The sequence below is a fragment of the Nansenia antarctica genome (assembly GCF_963989245.1).
Source record: "Nansenia antarctica genome assembly, chromosome: 4".
NCBI lineage: Eukaryota > Metazoa > Chordata > Actinopteri > Argentiniformes > Microstomatidae > Nansenia > Nansenia antarctica.
In genome coordinates, this window is record NC_137689.1 from 61,304,831 (window position 1) to 61,324,858 (window position 20,028).

Below are 20,028 nucleotides of genomic sequence, written 5' to 3' on the forward strand. Positions count from 1 at the left end.
ATGCCCACACCTATTTTTGGAGACTTGGTCACAGACACACACATGCACGCACACAACCACACCAGTACGTACATGCAAGGGCGAAATAGTCAGTCACACATTGGGGGGGGGACTTTGGGGGGATATACATATTTTTTTTCAGACTTTTATTCTGAAATTTAATTGTTCTGACTTTAATTCTGAAATATTTTTCTTTTTACTTCTATTCAGAAATTAAATTTTCCGGACTTTTATTCAGAAATTAAAATTTTCAGACCTTTATTCTGAAATATTTTTTTCTGACTTTAATTGTTAAATTAAAATGTTCTGACTTTTATTCTGAAATTAAAATTTTAGGACTTTTATTCTGACATTTTATTTTTCAGACTTTTATTCTGAAGTTTTATTTTCCGGACTTTTATTCAGAAATTTAATTTTTCAGACTTTTATTCAGAAATATTTTTTTCAGACTTATTCTGAAATTATAATTTTCTGACTTTTATTCTGAAATTTTATTTTCCAGACTTTTATTCTGAAATGTAATTGTTCAGACTTTTATTCTGAAATTTAATTTTTCAGACTTTTATTCTGAAATTTAATTTTTCAGACTTTTATTCTGAAACATATTTTCTGGACTTTTATTCTGAAATATTTATTTTCGCTTTTTTAAAGGCATTTTTAACGAACTCCCAGCAGAGTCAAAACACGAAATTCTGTGATCACTACCTTTTCCAGTTGAACATAAACTAAACTATTTAAACTAGCTGTACTAGCTGTACTGTGTGGTAGGTTACTAGCTTCTATCTATGTTACAGTAACATGTAAGTGTGCTGGCCATGTAAACAGTAAAACATGACATGGATTTCAAGAGAGATCAGTTTAAATGCATATAATAACTGCAGACCGGACTTTGAAATAGGAGCGACACGCATGAACACTAAGATAATGCACGCATTTCACAAGCATCAATTATTGGGGGGGACAAATTGTCCATCTATGAACATTGAAGGGGACGTGTCCCCCTGTCTCCCCATACAATTTCGCCCATGCGTACATGCGCACACAAACGCTTATACATTCAAACACATGGTTAATTTACAGTTAGGTCCATATTTATTTGGACTCTGACATATTTTTTTATTTTAGCTGTTTACCAAAACATATTCAAGTTACAGTTATATAATGAGGCTTAAAGTGTCTCAGCTTTAATTTGCAGGTATTCACATCCAAATTGGAGGAAGGTTTAGGAATTACAGCTCGTTATTTTCAAGGGACCAAAAGTAATTGGACAATTGACTCAAAAGCTGTTTCATGGACAGGTGAGGCCTATTCCTTCATTATTTCTTTATCATTTATGTGGCATTTGAGTGGCAAAAGTGTGGCATTTGGAAGCTGTTGCTGTGAACACACAACATGTAGTCAAAGGATCGCTCAATGCAAGTGAAACGTGCCAAGCTTGTTTGCTACCTGGGTGTTCTTCGAAAAGTTCTCACCGGGGGCTGCAAAACTAGTGTTCATTGGTTCCAGACCTATTTCCATACTATTGTTGGGGGTGGCAGGGGGGAACTGATAGGCTAATTACCATACTGCTTAAGTTGCAGACCAGACATTTTCCCCAAACACATTTAAAATTGATACAGAGAAGTTATTGCAACTTCCTAATCCGAATACATTTTTAAGAACTACCAACTCATATTCAAGACTCATATTTAAGGCCTAAAATGTAATACTTTTTAAGACCCTGCGGGAACCCTGTGGTAAAGAAAAACCCCTTCACAACATCCAGCCAAGTGAAGAACAGTCTCCAGGAGGTAGGCATATCATTATCCAAGTTTACCATAAAGAGAAGACTTCACAAGAGCAAATACAGAGGGTTCACCACAAGGTGCAAACCATTCATAAACCTCAAGAATAGAAAGGCCAAATTAGACATAAAAACATCTAAAAAAGCCAGCCCAGTTCTGTAACAGCATTCTTCGGACAGATGAAACTAAGATCAACCTGTACCAGAATGGGAAAGTATGGAGAAGGATTGGAACGGCTCATGATCTGAAGCATACCACATGATCTGTAAAACACGATGGAGGCAGAGTGATGGCATGGGCACGCATGGCTTACAATGGCACTGGGTCACTAGTGTTTATTGATGATGTGACAGAAGACAGGAGCAGCTGGATGAATTCTGAAGTGTTTAGGGATTGTAGCACCCTATAATGTAATAATTTCCTGATAATGTAATAACACCTGATAATGTAATAAAATGTCCACTTAACTCCATCGAAAATGTAATAAAACCCAATAATGTAATAATTGACCAATAATGTAATAAAATAACCTGACTGATATTGTAATACATTTTTTACTGATAATGTAATACCTTATTACATTATTGGGAATTTATTACACTTTCAGGTGGGTCTTCTTTTTTTTTTTTTACTGATAATGTAATACTTGACAGATAATGTAATATTATGTTCATTTTCAATCCAGAGTTCTACATTTAGTTTTTTAAGAATCTAAGACTGTTGTATACACTGGATTTAAGAATGTAAGAATCTTATTTACACTGGATTTGAAATAACAGAATGACTACTGGGTTAAATTACAGACTTGCATATGTGCAGAGGAAGATGATGAAAGTGATATAATAACAATTTATGAGTGGATATGTAGGCCTATGTTTGTGTCAGGTGTCATGTAAGTGTGTATGTAGGTGTTGAATGAATGAATGCATATGTACAGTGGGTGCGGAAAGTATTCAGACCCCTTCAGTTTTTCCACATTTTGTTGTATTATAGAATCAATTTAAAATGGATTAAATTAAAATAATTTGCCATCAATCCACACTAGTTGGCCCCCAACTAGTGTGGATTGATGGCAAATTATTTTAATTTAATCCATTTTAAATTGATGGGGGTCTTAGGGCTATATGAGGCTATGCTCGTGCAAATTTGTGCAAAAGCACCGAATTTGGCCCAGATGTAGCTCAGAGTATGCTCTAATGATTTAGCCAGGGTGCCCGAGCCAGCGACCACTGGGGTCGCCATGGCGGCCAAATCAATATGGCCGCCCTCCGAAAAAGGTTTTGGCTATAACTTTTGAACCAAATTAGCTTCAAATAAAAACTTGGTGTCTTATTTATGTTTCTTGGCCGTTAGAAACACATTGGAATGCTTATATTTATAATTGGGTGTGTCTGGACCCCTAATTTGCATATTTCCAAGATGGCGGCTCCCCAGAAATGAGTTTTACCATAACTTTAAAAAAATATATAATACCGGTAATATTGACCCATTTTGAATGTTGGGGAGCATGTGGGAGGGCCAGAGCTCGTGAACTTAAAGACAGTTACAATTTGAATTTGAATTTTAAAAAGCTGTTTACAGTAGTGTGACTTCATGCTTGTGTGCAAGTCATAAAGATGGACAGTAACGTGTACAACTACTATTTTCTTCCTCACGTAAGTTATAATTCATCATTCATCATCAGTCATTTTCATAATATTCCAGGATCCCGCTCTCTGCACCTCACAACATTAGCTAGCTAGTTTAACGCCCAGGCTCCACTATGGCCATCGAGCTTTGCGTCTGCGTTGCGTCCGGAATTGCTGTCAGCCAGGGAACGTTTCATTTGTAATCAATGAAAGGTGCTCATTTGCGGCCGCGTTGCGTTGCAGCCGATGGCTGCGTCCAAAGTAAGAATTCGGCAAAGTTTGATTTCTGATGGCGAACGCAAACGTATATTTCACAAGGCAGTAACAGATAATGTTGATTCCAATCTGAAAAGCTGGGCAGAATCCTGTAAACATGTTTAGCTTCTTGGTAGATTAGTTACACAAGCTTCCGATGTACACGCAGCAGGTGTGTACTACATGCCAAATGTTATCTCATGTTGCGATATGCAGCAAAACGGCAAGCATCTCATGACACTGCTAGGGCCAGGGTGTCAGAAGGGGAAGCATCTACCAGTGAGTGGGGGACAACCTTTGACCATCTAACTATTGCACAAATTGTTGCTCTGGTTGAGGATTCAGATCCTCCTTCACAATCTCCTATTACGGTAACTCTACAGGAACCTTATGAAAGAACGCAGGTGTTTGTGTCTGATTATGAATCCCAAACAACAACATTCAAGCAACATCTCCTCAGCTATCTGCCTGAATAGAGTGAACACCAGAAGGGGAGGGAAACCTACATCGCAAACAAGGAACAAGTGGCTAAGAGGAACAATTGGCTCAGGATGAGGCACACATTTGACGGCTCCTTCCTGTCCAACTGTCTCACAACATCTGTTGCTGAACCCTTACGAGTGTTCAATGATATCGTCCTCCATGGTTCCTCAAACCCTGTGCAGCTAATACAGAAGATGCCAACCTGCAACCGAGAATGTCAATGTCAGAAGTACAATGCATTTGGCGGCACCCATCACACCTGCAAGACCGATGCAATACGTCACAGCAAGGACATTGACATTTGCCAATCGACCTGACCCAAAAGCCAAACAAAACAAAAAAATGGCATTATGCAAATTAGGGGTCCAGACACACCCAATCATGAATATAAGCATTCTAATGTATTTCTAATAGTCAAAAAACATAAAATAGACACCAGGCTTGCTGGTGGTCGTTGGCTCGGGCGCCCTGGCTAAATCATTAGAGCATACTCTGAGCTACATCTGGGCCAAATTTGGTGCTTTTGCACAAATTTGCACAAAAATATCCCTAAGGCCCCCAACTACACACAATACCCCAGAATCACAATATGAAATCAAAAAATCTACAAAATTGTACTAAACGTAATGCTTTGTAGTAAAACCAAATAAACACATTTCCTGCAACTTTCTTTGCTGTATCACTTGAATTCATTGTTGCAAACACAATTATGGATATGAGATAGATTATTTTTTAAGGGATTCTTTTTTGCCACTTGGTTATAGACCAATTTTGTCGAGTGACAGGCATGATGTTGTCCCATCGGCTGTGCTTTTACCCCTCCACCATTCAACTTTGTAGATTTTTGTAAGTCTCCCCAGGCCTCAGGGTCACATTCCTGAGCAGTTTTGTTACTCTCCGTTTTCTCAATGTTTTATGGCAACCTGATCTACACAGAGTCTCATTGACTCCTATGCAAATTAGAAACCCTATAAAAACAAATATGTTCATTCCAAAATTACACAAACTATTGTTCTTGCATTAAGATGGACTCAATTCAACTTATGGAGTCATTTGTTGATGACATTTTTGCATTTTAGCTCATTTTAAGAGTGTCATAGCAAAGGGTCTGAATACTTTGTACATGGGGGTTTTCTAGTATTTCAATTTTTAAAAGTTTACTAACATTTTAAAAAAACGGATTTCCTGTTGTGATTCTGGGGTATTGTGTGTGGATTGATGACAAATTATTTTAATTTAATCCATTTTAAATTGAGGCTATAATACAACAAAATGTGGAAAAACTGAAGGGGTCTTAATACTTTCCGCACTCACTGTAAACAGAAAAGATGGACAATGACCCAAAACATACTGCAAAAGCAACCCATGAGTTTTTAAGGCAGAGAAGTGGAATATTCTGCAATGGCCGACTCAATCACCTGATCTGAACCCGATCGAGCATGCATTTCACTTGCTAAAGACAGCTGCAGTAAAGGCCTGGCAAAGCATCACAAAGGAGGAACCCCAGCATTTGGTGATGTCCATGGGTTCCAGACTTTTTCACAGAAGTCAAGAGGAAGTGCGTTTAACAGTTTTGGAGAAAAGTGATAAAAAAAAACAGGGAGATTTTAGGGTCATTCCGTTATCTCACTTTGTAGCTGCACAGTAAATGTGTGGGGGGTTTTCAGCTTGTTAGAAGTAGTCCTTGTGCATATATCTGTATAGTTTGTTAAACCTTGCTATCAAAGGTTTTTGTATGGCATACATTTGAAAGTCAAACATTGAGTCCCAGGGTTGAATTGTGGAATTGCCCTTAAGTTTTAACCATCAGTGTAACCACTCAGCTCAGACAGTTACCCTCTTCTGTAGAGCACATGGTACCTGCTTGCTAAAGCACCTTGATCTGACACACCAGGTAAGCAGTTATGTGGTGGCCATAAAGAATGTAACAACAACAGTGCAACAGGGTTAAGATTCAACATCACTGAGGAGGATACTGAGTCAATGGACTTCGCCCTCAGCTAGTTGTGCTACGGTTAAAGTCATAGTATCCACTATAGGATAGCATAGGCTAAGACAATTAATAATATCACATGGCTCAATATCAACAATATGTCCTAACATCTTGTAATCAACCTCTAGCACTGTGCATTCCTTATGTTACTGCTGTCATGAAAAAAAAATGGTTTTGGCTAAGGTTTGACAAACAGGTTTTTGGGACTTTCTGAAGATACACAATGACAGATCAAAGAGGAACAGTTACTTTATAGGCTGTACTGTAGGCCTTATGGATCCCCTGTATCTTTGGTGATGTATATGGCTACATTTTAGGATTCAAGGCAGATTAGATTATTCGGAATATCTTTAAAATTCTGAACAAAACATCATCATCATCATCATATATGCACTTATGCAAATACTGTTATTTGAGTTCACACTGTTTAAAGTGTCACAACATTTAAACATTCCTGCTTATTGTTTTATATTGGATTGCATTTACAGCCATAAACAATGAGCAAATAACTCGCATATAATGGTATTGCTGGGGTGACTTACCGGAGCCTATTGTTCCTGGATGTGTCACCTCCAAGTAGACCTCAAATGTGGACTCTGGGCTGTCCCTGAAACAAGAGGTTGAAGGTCAGCTGGTCTTTTAATGATATGAGTAGTAGGGCATAGGGGTGTGCATAGGCCTGTAACAATTATGAAATAATTGTCTAATGGCAATTTAATTGTCTAGTAGCAATTAAGTTGTCTAAAGGCAAATGGTCTAATCTTGACTGTGTTCCTACACGCTAGCTAGCTGGCTAACAACAAGGAACATCGCATTAGCTAGATGGGGGGCATTCTTTTTTATAAATCTCACAAGACTTATCAAAAATAAGAGCCTATAAAAACAAAGATGGGTCAATGACGTGACGTGTACATTTTGTGGCAGAATGTAATATTTTCTCAAATTAACAATATATATATATACATTATGTTAACTAACACTATTTGCTTTCCTTTATTGAATACACAAAGAGTTTCTGGTGATTTGTTACAAATTCAGGCACTTTCAGCTCTTTAAAGGGTTGAAAAGTCATTCGGTACAACCGTCCGAACACAAATGCAACCAGCCATGTTGCCATGTGCCATTCAAATATCCAAAAATGATATTACAACTATTATATAAACATTCTGGCATGATTAGGCAGGGTTAGGGGAGATGGTTAGGGGTAGGGGAGGATGTAAGCATGGGAGAACAGGTAGGTTTTGAGGTGGGATTTAAAAGTGGAGAGTGAGGGTGAGTCTCTGAGTGGTTGAGGGAGAGAGTTCCAGAGGCGGGGTGCAGCTCGTTATATTGCTAAGTTCAAGCTCAAGGTCAAGTTCACACATAGGTAGCTAAACATGTGCCTGTTTTAACTGTTTACTTGAAGAAAATAATTCGGTACAACCAAAAAGAATCATTCGGTACAACCAGATATCTGTTGTAAAAACAAAAATGTGGTTGCACCGAATGATGACAATCAATGTACCTATTTACACATTTTTGGGTGCAAAATATAAAATATATTATTAATGGAAAATGTGTTATGCATCATTTAACTTTTTGCACTTCTGAAAACCTTATCCATCATTGACCCAGATATTGATTCCAAAATTACAACAAGTGTCATAGCAAAGGGTGTGAAGACTTATGCACAAAATAGAACCCTAACGGTACATATTCGTACCAAAACATTTCAGTATGGGTCTTTCGGTTTCGCTACACGGGTGTAACATGTGCAGAACTTTATGTTGAATAACTAGTGCCATTCTGAGATTCACATTGCGATGTGTTCGTCTTTAAACTTAAAACCTGAAATATATACGACCGCATCGAACTAAAATTTAGGGATGCACGATATTATCGGCACCGATATTTATCGGCCCGATATTGAGGAATTAATGTTTATCGGTATCGGTATTTATTATAACATTTAGCCGATATTTAACCGATAATATGAAGCCGGAAATATTTCTGCTTCCGGTTTCCGGTTTCCGCGCTCTGCTTCCGGTTTCCGCGCTCAGGCACGCAGTTTGTTTTGACGAGACGCGAGCGAAACATGCCTTCCCCGGTGTGGACATTCTTCACAATTTCTAAGGCAGATATTGCGTTTGCAATTTGCAATACATGTTCAACAAAAGTTCGGAGAGGAGGGCAAAGGTCTACGAGTTACAACACAACGAATCTAATAAGTCACCTGAAGAATCACCATTGCAAGCACGCTGTATGGAAGGAATATCAAGCACTCGTTGTAGCAGAACACGTTAGCCTAGCCGCGAAAAAAAAGCCATTGTGGATTTCATGAACTTACATGTAATGAATATACATGTAAACATACTGTATACTGTCTAAAGCTATGGTTAACATATACATGTAAACATGCAGTATACTGTCTAAAGCTATGGTTAACATGTACATGACATGTAAACATACAGTATACTGTCTAAAGCTATGGTTAACATGTACATGACATGTAAACATACAGTATACTGTCTAAAGCTATGGTTAACATATACATGTAAACATGCAGTATACTGTCTAAAGCTATGGTTAACATGTACATGTAAACATGCAGTATACTGTCTAAAGCTATGGTTAACATGTACATGTAAACATACAGTATACTGTCTAAAGCTATGGTTAACATATACATGTAAACATACAGTATACTGTCTAAAGCTATGGTTAACATGTACATGTAAACATACAGTATACTGTCTAAAGCTATGGTTAACATGTACATGACATGTAAACATACAGTATACTGTCTAAAGCTATGGTTAACATATACATGTAAACATACAGTATACTGTCTAAAGCTATGGTTAACATGTACATGACATGTAAACATACAGTATACTGTCTAAAGCTATGGTTAACATGTACATGTAAACATACAGTATACTGTCTAAAGCTATGGTTAACATATACATGTAAACATACAGTATACTGTCTAAAGCTACGGTTAACATAAGATCTTTATGAACTTTGGCTAAAAAAAGCATTGTGCACTGTCTATAACAGATTCTGTTTGTTAGAGGAAATAATAAATGAACATTTGAAGACTCAGAAGTGTTCTCTTTGTTGTGTTAACAATAGTGATGTAAGTTAGATTTGGTGAGATCACTATGGAATATTAAATCATCAATCTTTGCTCACTACATAGCCTTTCTTACCTTCAGGTGTGCATGAACTACAGGTTATCAACTGTGAAACTATATCTGAATGGTCTTTATTGTCATTGATATAGTACAGGTACCAAACAATGACATTTGGGAGGGGGGCTCCCCTGGTGCTAGGAAAGAAAAAATAAAATAATAATAATAATATCGGTATCGGTTATCGGCCACGAGAAGCGGGTAAATATCGGTATCGGTATCGGTTGGAAAAAATGCATATCGTGCATCCCTAAACTAAATGAAAATATGCGGCATTGAGAAGAAGCAAATGTGTGTTCATGCCAATGGCACTAGTGAAAGGCGACCCATAATGCACGCTATAACATTGACCATAATGAACTACGAGATAACATCGACCACAATGAACTACGAGAGCACTTAAATACGTAATAGTTTAATAAGTCATATGAAAGTAAAGAAAACTAAAGTAAAGTAAGTAATACGAAGGGGAGTCAGATTCTTTGGAGGAGTCGGAAAACGGCACAACACCAGGCCAAAGCAATAACAAACGCCATAGGTGTTTTTATAGCAGTGGATATGCGACCATATTCTGTTGTTGAGAACACAGGTTGTAAACACATGTTGAAACTAAAACAATTAAATACAATGAATCTCAGTACAAGCTGCCAAGTCCTAAAGTGAAGCTGAAAGCTGCTTATGTGAACACACAGTTCAAGTAGCTACAGTTAATTTTCTAAATGCTGTACCTTAATGGATATTTATTTCATTATATTTTGTATTTATTTGAGAGAATATTTATTTTTATTTACTTTTCAGTGAATTGTACTTTTTTATTAGTAGGTTGCAGCTGGTTTGCTACCGACAGACCTTTTTTAAGAAAGAAAGACCCATAGTTTGTTCTGTAAACCACTGGTTAATAATAATAATAAAAAAGCAATTTTATGTTTTGTGTTTCTTTTTAGCCCACTGTACCAAAAACATACAGAACCGTGACTTAAAAACCAAGGTACGTACGAACCGTGATTTTTGTGTACCGTTACCCCCCTACTTTGTCCCACCCAGCGCAGTGGCACACACGGCATTGTGTGCATCCAGAGAGCACAGAGTGACAGAAGTTTTCCTCTGGTATTTCATTGGCAAAGAATCCTTCCAGTCTCTTTTCTGAGCTCCTGTGGCAATAACTACTGGCTTTATCAGTGAGGATCCACCTTTTTCCTCAATAACAGGGCTGAGAATTAATGCATTAGGAGGAACTGGCTCACTTTCCTCTACAATCGTGGGCTCACCGTTCCCTACAATGCCTTGAATCCCGTGCAGAGCTTACAAGTTTTCACCTCCAATAATGTCAAGAACCACATCTGTGTAATCACCTCTCCTAAAGGGGTTCTTGCCTGTTTGGATGTTTTTTGCTTCAGTATGTTCCTTTGTTGCCCTGGCCTTCAGATTCTTCCATCTAAATGTCACTTGCTCTGTGGTCCTTTTCAGGCCAGACCCAAGGCATACACATTTGGGGTGATTTCAACCCAAATGTCTTTTTTCTTTTTGTTAGTGACCTCTCCACCCTTAGCAGAATTCAAACTTCCTACTATTGAGGCATAATGGCACCTTACACCCTCCAGCAGTGTGTGGGTTTCTGCAACAGTGAAATTAGGTCCTTTTGAGTCCATGGTTCCACCTCTTTGGTGTAGTGAACAGTTTATAGGTCTTGGGAATGATTGATTTAATTGAACACAAGCCAAAGCACATCAGTTAATTGATGTTTAATGGGTGTCCATTAAACAGCCATCTTATTCAGTCTTTCTGAGGACTTACAGTATTTTTCACTGACAGGCAGGTATTGTCCATTGCCACCACCAATTTGGTAGGAGAGGAAACCATCAAAGAGAGTACACCACTGAGGAACGGTGGACAAATGAACTGTGAGTGATATGGTGAAAGCTGTGTCAATCGTATTAGCCAGCCTGGTCAATAGGGATGCTCCGATTTATCGGCCACCGATTTAAATCGGCCGATTTCACTCCAAATGACTCGATCGGTGATCGGCAAAAATGGCCGATCGCAAAAACCGATTTTTTTTTTTTTTTTTTTTTTTTTTTCCTGGGGAAGACAGATAACTGAACAGAAAACATAGGAGGACGTAACAGTATGTAACAGTATGTAAACCATGAAGGCCACGTTTATGATGTCTTTTATACAGCCATATCGACTGACTTGGGCTTCAGGCCCTAACTGGGTGATAGGCCAGACCTTTACTATGCCATAAAAATGGGTCTGCGTTTGCTTGGTGCCTAATGGATCAAAACTTTTGTCTAAAAAGCAAAAAATATGTAGGCTATCCAGTCAGTAGGCCTACAGTTATGTATTCAAAAAAAAATCGGTATCGGTATCGGTTGATCTTGAGGAAAAAAATCGGTGATCGGTATCGGCCCCAAAAATCCAGATCGGAGCATCCCTACTGGTCAATCAATTTGTTTCATTTCTAAAGGATGACCAGATTGCCCAGACCAAGTGCAAGTTTTTTCTTTTGGGGAACATGTCCAATACTATTGGGGTTATCGACTGCACTCATGTGAAAGTACCTCATGAGAGGGAGTGGGAGTATGTAAAAGAAAAGTAGCTACAACAGAAAGTAATAAGTAGCTACAACACGTCAAACTAACCAAACACCTAAACTAATGCCTTCATTGTCTAGAGTAGACTGTGTAGAGCACACAAAATAGTCCGACCTGGTTGAAAGAGTCAAGGCAATGCATGTGGTGGATGATTTTTCGAATGTAGCATCCAATTAAATTGTGAGCACTTTCTTTCATCGCTCCGTCCAGGTTCAATCCAAGCCAGATCGGCTAATCTAAAATTCTCCACACCTCCAAAAGAACTGTGAGAAAGACGTGATTTGGAGAAATAGCTACGTGAGACTACCAAATCAGTAGAGGGACATAACAGTAGAGGGACATCTCTATCATGCTACACGGACTACATGAGAAAGGGAGGCAAGATGATCTGTCACAGTGTGTCACATAGTAGCTATATTGCATACGAAAACATCCATTAAATACACAGTCATACTTCAGATTATTGCGCATTATCTAAACCCGGAAATAGACACTACCCGAGTAGATATTCACGCCGAGTCATATTTCCACTGAAACCGCGACTTTCACGTTGTTGTACTGACTACCTTGAAAATGCCGGGGGGTTGACATGCAATTCCCCCCCCCCCCCCCCTGTAAATCCTCTAATAGTGGCCTCTATTCCATTAAAGGCCAGTCTCTTATAATGGCCGGAGGACATGGTCAACATGAACAAATACAGGCTTGCATATCGTCATTACATATCATTATTACGATAACTTAACTGTGAAGTTAATGTATTTGCTTTGTGTTTGGTTTGTGCAATGTTTTGCTATAAAAGTCAGGAAATGAAGGGTTTATGTCCATGAGAGTTTAAGTTTAAGAAATAAAGGCATCCCTCTAACTGCCTCCAACAAAGGCCTGGTGCGCTCTGCGGCTCAGTAAATAAAGGCCCCAGCCAATATTAGAGGATTTACTATCCTCAAGTATCAGGAGTAAACCTGATCTTCAAATGTGATGGGTGAGTTAAGAAGACTCCCCAGCTCTGTGACAGTTGGATAATCCAGCTAGAAATGTCACAACCATAGCACAGCAGGTGTTAGCCATCCTCTTCTATAGGCTACAGTCCTATGGACAGATGAGATTTAGGGTGGATTCACACCTATAATTTGGTCCGATTCAGGCTGGTTCAATTCATAATATATTACAATGTTGCACTTGGACCTGGTTCGATTTGTGTTCACACTGCAATTTTGACAGAGAATGAAAAATGAACAAAAGATCTTCAGGTCTGCTGTGGTTCTGAATATGCCCTCAACACGACGCGCTTGCTAAAAGTTTTGTGATTGGTCAGAATTTGTGTCAATCAACTTTTGAGAACTATTCTTATTTTCTGACAAAACAGCAATTGAGTTGTATTCGGTTTGTGGGTAGCGTGCGTTCTTACTGCAAACAAATCACTCCATGGAGCGATTGCAATCGGACCGAGAACACCTTGTCTAGGCGGACTCGGTCCGGTTGATTCGCTCCGGATCAGAGTGTGATTGCTGTGTTCACATACAGTATATCTCAAAAGTGAGTACACCCTTTAGATTTTTGCAAATATTCTGTAATATCCTTTCAGGGGATAACATTATCCTACTGAAACTTTGATATAACTTAAAGTAGTCAGTGTGCTGCTTGAATAACAGATTTATTGTCCTTTGAAAATTACTCAGTACACAGCTGTTAATGTCTAAACAGCTGGCAACAAAAGTGAGTACACCCCATAGTGAACATGTCCTAATTGTGCCCAATGATGTTGTTTTCCCGCCCTGGTGTCATGTGACTCGTTAGTGTTACAAGGATTCAGGTGTAAATGATAAGCAGGGCTGTTAAATTTGGTGTTTTGGGCACAATTCTCTCTGAATGCTGGACAACATGGCACCTCATGGCAAGGAACTCTCTGAGCGGCTGAAAAAAAGTATTATTGCGCTTCACAAAGATGGCCTTGGCTATAAGAAGATTGCCAACACCCTGAAAATGAGTTGCAGCACAGTGGCTAAGATCATACAGCGGTTTTCCAGGACAGGTTCCACTCGGAACAGGCCTCGCCAGGGTCGACCAAAGAAGTTGAGTCCACGTGCTCAGCGTCATATCCAGAGGTTGGTTTCCAAAAATAGACGTGCGAGTGCTTCCAGCATTGCTGCAGAGGTTGCAGAAGTGGGATGTCAGCCTGTCAGTGCCCAGACCATACGCCGCACACTGCATCAAATCGGTTTGTATGGCCGTCGCCCCAGACAGAAGCCTCTTCTGAAACCGATCAGGGCTCGACATTAAGGCTTGTCCGGGACAAGTACATTTTATGTTCGGACAAGTGGACTTCCTCCTGCAGTTGTCCGATGGACAAGTCAAAACAAAAAATGAAATCAATATACTAATATCTGCAAACATGAATTCCTCCTTCCGATCTGAATAGTAAAAATTCTCGCTATTTCAGTCTCTCGTAGTTCGTTATCGTCATAGTTCGTAAATTCGCTCAGAGCGCCAGAGCGCACACTGCGTTCAACGTCATAAAGACGTGATTGGACAAAAGGCATTCCATGAGTGCTGATCAGATTCCAGAGCGAGTTTACGAACGCAGCCATAGTGTTGTGGGTCTCCTGTCACTAGTGCCATTCACGTGAACGCGTATTCGCTTCTTCTCAATGCCGCTTATTTTCATGTAGTTCGATGCGATCGTATATTTTAGGTTTGAAGTTTTAAGACCAGCACATCGCAATACGAACTTCAGAATGACACTAATTATAGATTTCTCAATTTGAATATAGGATAGGCTACTATCTAAAAGCTAGCAAATAAGATTGCTTCCATTGGGGAGAGACTATAGTTACAAACATTTTTTGTAAATATTCCTAGATATTCATCCCTTTTGTGGCCAATCTTAATCTAAAAGGGTTAGGGTTAGGGGTTACATTTTTAAATAATTACAAAATATTGAATACATTTGATAATTAAGGATACATCATTATCAAATCAATAGTAGTCAAATGTGTTATTTGCATACTCACTGGCCACTTCATTAGGCACACCTTGGGGTTGGACCCCCTCTTTTGCCTTCAGAACTGCCTTAATTCTTTGTGGCATAGATTCAATAAGGTGCTGGAAACATTCTTCAGAGATTTTGGTCCATATTGACACTATAATATCACGCAACAGCCCGTCTGGCACCAACAACCATGCCAGGTTCAAAGTCACTTAAATCACCTTTATTTCCCATTCTGATGCTGGTTTGAACTTCAGCAGATCGTCTTGACCATGTCTACATGCCTAAATGCATTGAGTTGCTGCCACATGATTGGCTGATTAGATATTTGCGTTAACAAGCAGTTGAAAAGGTGTACCTAATGAAGTGGCCGGTGAGAGTATAATATATTATTATTAATATTATTGCTTTTTCAAAATCTTTGGATTTGGACAAGTAACTTGAGCTCTCGGACAAGTAAAAGATAAGTTCACTTGTCCGAAGGACAAGTACCTGAAAAAGCTTAATGTCAAGCCCTGCCGATGCATAAGAAAGCCCGCAAACAGTTTGCTGAAGACAATGAATCCAAGAACATGAGTTACTGGAACCATGTCCTGTGGTCTGATGAGACCAAAATAAACCTGTTTGGGTCAGATGGTGTCCGGCGTGTGTGGCGGCACCCTGGTGAGGAGTACCAAGACAAATGTGTTTTGCCTACAGTCAAGCATGGTGGTGGCAGCATCATGGTCTGGGGCTGCATGAGTGCTGCCGGCACTGGGGAGCTGCATTTCTTTGAGGGACACATGAATTCCAATATATACTGTGACATCCTGCAGCAGAGCATGATCCCCTCTCTTCGGAAACTGGGCCGTAGGGCAGTTTTCCAACATGATAATGACCCTAAACACACCTCCAAGATGACAACGGCCTTGCTGAAGAAGCTGAAGGTTAAGGTGATGGACTGGCCTAGTATGTCTCCAGACCTAAACCCAATTGAGCACATGTGGGGCATCCTCAAGAGGAAGGTGGAGGAGTGCAAGGTGTCCAACATCCGTGGGCTCCGTGATGTCATCATGGAGGAGTGGAAGAAGATTCCAGAAGCAACCTGTGCAGCTCTGGTGAATTCCATGCCCAGGAGGGTTAAAGCAGTGCTAGATAACAATGGTGGTCACACAAAATATTGATACTTTGGGCACAATTTAGACATGTTCACTATGGGGTGTACTCACTTTTGTTACCAGCTGTTTAGACATTAACAGCTGTGTACTGAGTAATTTTCAATGGACAATAAATCTATACTGTTATTCAAGCAGCACACTGACTACTTTAAGTTATATCAAAGTTTCATTAAGATAGTGTTATCCCCTGAAAGGATATGACAGAATATTTGCACAAATCTAAAGGGTGTACTCACTTTTGAGATATACTGTATGCCCAAACGAACCAAATGTTGGGGGGGAAACGCTCCCTGATTCGGACCAACTAGATAGATGTGAATCCACCCTAAAGAATGACCCTGCAAGTCACAGTCTGTAATAAAGTAACGTTAATAGACATCAACTGGCTCACTTTTAAACTCAGTTTAAAAGATTAAGTTGAATTTCAGAAGTGCAGTGACCACTTGTTAGTTCTAGATTCTACAAAACAAATTCCTGTAATTCGCATGTATATGTAAAGAGGTAAACCGTGATAGTTTTTGAACCATACATGATAGAACCATGGGGTTTGAACCATTGTTTTTCTCATACAATTCTCTATGTGATGGACATAGCACAATTCCCACAACATTGTGGTGGCATCTGCAGACTCACAATTCTACAGCATCAGTGGTTTGTATTCAGTGACACATAATGAAATGCGAGACAAATTGGGAAGCGATGTACTTACTATCAACAAAAACAGTGAGGTTGTAACTGACAATGTGTGTATCAATGTCCACATGCCATAAGTAACATTACAGTTAATTTCGCAGATGCTTTGTTACAGTAGCCTAATAATGGTTATAGCTACTACATGTGTTCTTTTCAATCAGCCAATACTAGCCCTGTATGGATGTAAAACCGGATATCTTTCTCCAATGTTTACATGCCCTTTGCCTAGTGTGCCTGGTGGGCTACGCTTCGGGACATATTGACAATACCGTTGTGTAGGCTACACACATCTGAGTTCTCCATAGCAGTGTCTGATACACACATACACACTCCTATGGAGAAGAGGTGGCTATTCTTTCATCACTCGGATAACGGGTCCGTTAATAAGTCCTTATGTCTGTCGCAACAAGTCCAGGCCTTGCACTGACTCTCTCTCCAACAATGACTCGTGAGACCCATTTACTTACATTTCGGTCACAAAAGGCAAAGGCAACAAATAAATGACGCTTACTTGATACGTGACCCCATCTTTATTGCTCACACTATCCGAGCCTAGCGTCGTATGTACGGGGCGTTGACCCGGTTTCAGGGCTATTTTTCTGATAACCCGTCAGACAATCCTGGGTAACGCCATGGTCTCCACGCGCGGATCACACTACCACCCTTTACACTGAGCTGTATGGGAGTTGTAGTTCTGTGAAAGGAAAATAAGTCAACCATTTCAACCGCGGTCTGCCTCACTATCAACTACATATACCACAATACTTACATTCAGCTACGTTTGAATCGCATGATGCTGGCCAAAAGAACGGTCAAATCGAATGACTGGACCAGAATGTGCACCATCACCATTCTTCACAGTTTCACGATAATTGTCAGTCCCTTCAATGAGGAAGTCTATACCATTTTTAAATTCCATTTTCACATTAAGCAAATTGTCATTTGGCTCATTGCATATTCTTAATCACAAGGTCTCCTTGAATACACAACACAATAGTAACTCAAAGTAGCACAATTCAATGAGGCAATAACAGTAGTATGCAATACTACAAAAGCAGCAGTGTCTCTAAAATAAAACATAATACAATGGGTCATAATACATAGATATATAATCCACTTTTCCAATCTATCTCCTATCTACATTGTGTTTTTGTGAATAAAGGAAAACATGTGGATGGGATACAACCAAAACAACGTAGGCCTATAGGAATGATGATGGTCAAATAATGAGGATTGTTGTGATTCTAATCAAGATGCATGTTTTTGTTATGTTATGGATTTTCTGGTTGTAATTTAAAATAAATAAATAAAGTTGTCCTCCATGGTGGAGGGCAGTGGGTTGGGCAGCAGAGTGTGGTGTGTAGTAAGGTACCAATTGTATAAACAGATGATGGTTTTGAGATTCAGCCTCACTGCTTCGGGGTAGAAACTGTCTTTGAACCCGGTGGTACGGTAAGAGTCTTTATGCTGAGGAACTGACTGTGAGAGAGTAAGGGGTATATTCTAATTGTATTGCACACAACCTTACGCACGCATATCTCTGATTTATGCACCAAATGTGCATTACATTAAAGAGGTGTTTCTCATGAATATCATAGACGCGCGCAATCTCATCTGATATTTAGATAGGTGCACCACCACCAAGAGCATCTTGTCCGACTGCATACGACAGCTGCACCGCCCATGACCGCAGGGCTCTACAGAGGTTGGTGAAAACAGCACAGTAAATCATATGGACATGTATTTCAAGAGGTGTCTGACGAAGGCCCAAAGATCACAGCCACCCCACCCCTGTTCTCTTCGCTACCATCTGGCAAACGACACCATAGCATCCAGTCTCCCACCAAGAGCTTCTACCTCCAAGACATATTTTTTTCAGTCCCACTCATATTTTTCATTTTATTGGATAGAGTTAGTGAAGATAGACAGGAAAGTAAGGAGAGGAGGACATGTCAGCAGGGCATGGGCCAGATTCGAACCCATGCCATCATGGGCATATGTGTGCACTGTAGACCGCAGTGCTAGACCACTGGACCACCCCAGGCTACACAGCCATGAGACTCTTAAACCGATACCTACAGCTGCCCCGCAGCACTACCTGCTGCTCACCTATTCTAGACACTATTTGTACTCACCCCTGCACACTACTTACACAAACACACACACACACACACACACATACACACATACTATTACTCACACCCACTTCCATTATTGCTGTTTATGTACATTTATATGATTTATTTGTATATATTTCATCCAAGGCTACACTTATTGTCTCACTGTTAGTACTATTGATTGTATATTATGTGTTGTATTGTTATTACTCTTATAAAGTGCAAGAATACTCTAAAGTGCAAGAATGTATTTACAATAGTGATGGTGAGTTTACAATACACACGCCAAAGGACAACAGACTATGAGCGGTGCCAACAAAAGGAAATCTAAAATAAAGTGCTATCCTATCTAGTGCATATACACTCACCGGTCACTTTATTAGGTACACCTTTTCAACTGCACGTTAACACAAATATCTAATCAGCCAATCTTGTGGCAGCAACTCAATGCATTTAAGCATGTAGACATGGTCAAGACGATGTTCAAATCAAGCATCAGAATGGGAAAGAAAGGCGATTTAAGTGACTTTGAACATGGCATGGGTATTGGTGCCAGAAGGGCTGTTTTGAGTATTTCAGAAAGTGCTGATCTACTGGGATTTTCCCACACAACCATCTCTAGTGGTCAGAAAAAGAGAAAATCCAGTGAGCGGCAGTTCTCTGGGTGAAATGGTGATGGTGGTGTAATGGTGTGTGGATATTTTCTTGGCACAAATCTTCAGCAACTGCGTTATATTATAATGTCAATATGGACCAACATTTCTGAGGAATGTTTCCAGCACCTTGTTGAATCTATGCCACGAAGAATTAAGGCAGTTCTGAATGCAAAAGAGGGGTTCCAACCTGGTACTTGCAAGATAGTGAAATCTGGTGGAGTAGTTATTCAGATGGACAGCCTACTGATTGGCAGCCCTCTGATTGGAAAGTAACAGCGAATGAATGCTGAATGACGGGGATGAATGGCCAATTGCAGACGGACACCTGAATGTAGCAGTATAGTAAGAGGCACAAAAGACAACAAGGACACACATAACAGGCCTACTACAGAAGTGTCATCAGCAAACTAAATTATGGAGTTGGTGTTTGCTTATAGCCACACAGTCATGGGTGAACAGGGTGTACAGTAGGGTACTAAGCAATCACCATTTAGGGGCACCAGTACTGAAGG

General features: G+C 39.7%; 1 protein-coding gene across 1 annotated transcript in view; it reads right to left on the reverse strand.

Annotated features, from left to right (window-relative positions):
• Positions 1–17,376, reverse strand: part of dennd1a (DENN/MADD domain containing 1A) — a gene marked incomplete at its 3' end in the record, with an annotated part of 104,038 nt that extends 86,662 nt beyond the window's left edge. Inside the window, exons 1-2 of the mRNA XM_080530041.1 lie at positions 17,255–17,376; positions 6,686–6,750 (exon numbers count right to left, since the gene is read on the reverse strand). Of these exons, the coding sequence (XP_080386167.1) occupies positions 6,686–6,750; positions 17,255–17,271 (82 nt within the window). The 5' untranslated portion in view covers positions 17,272–17,376. The remainder of the gene's footprint in view (positions 1–6,685; positions 6,751–17,254) is intronic.
• Positions 17,377–20,028: the final 2,652 nt, after the last annotated feature.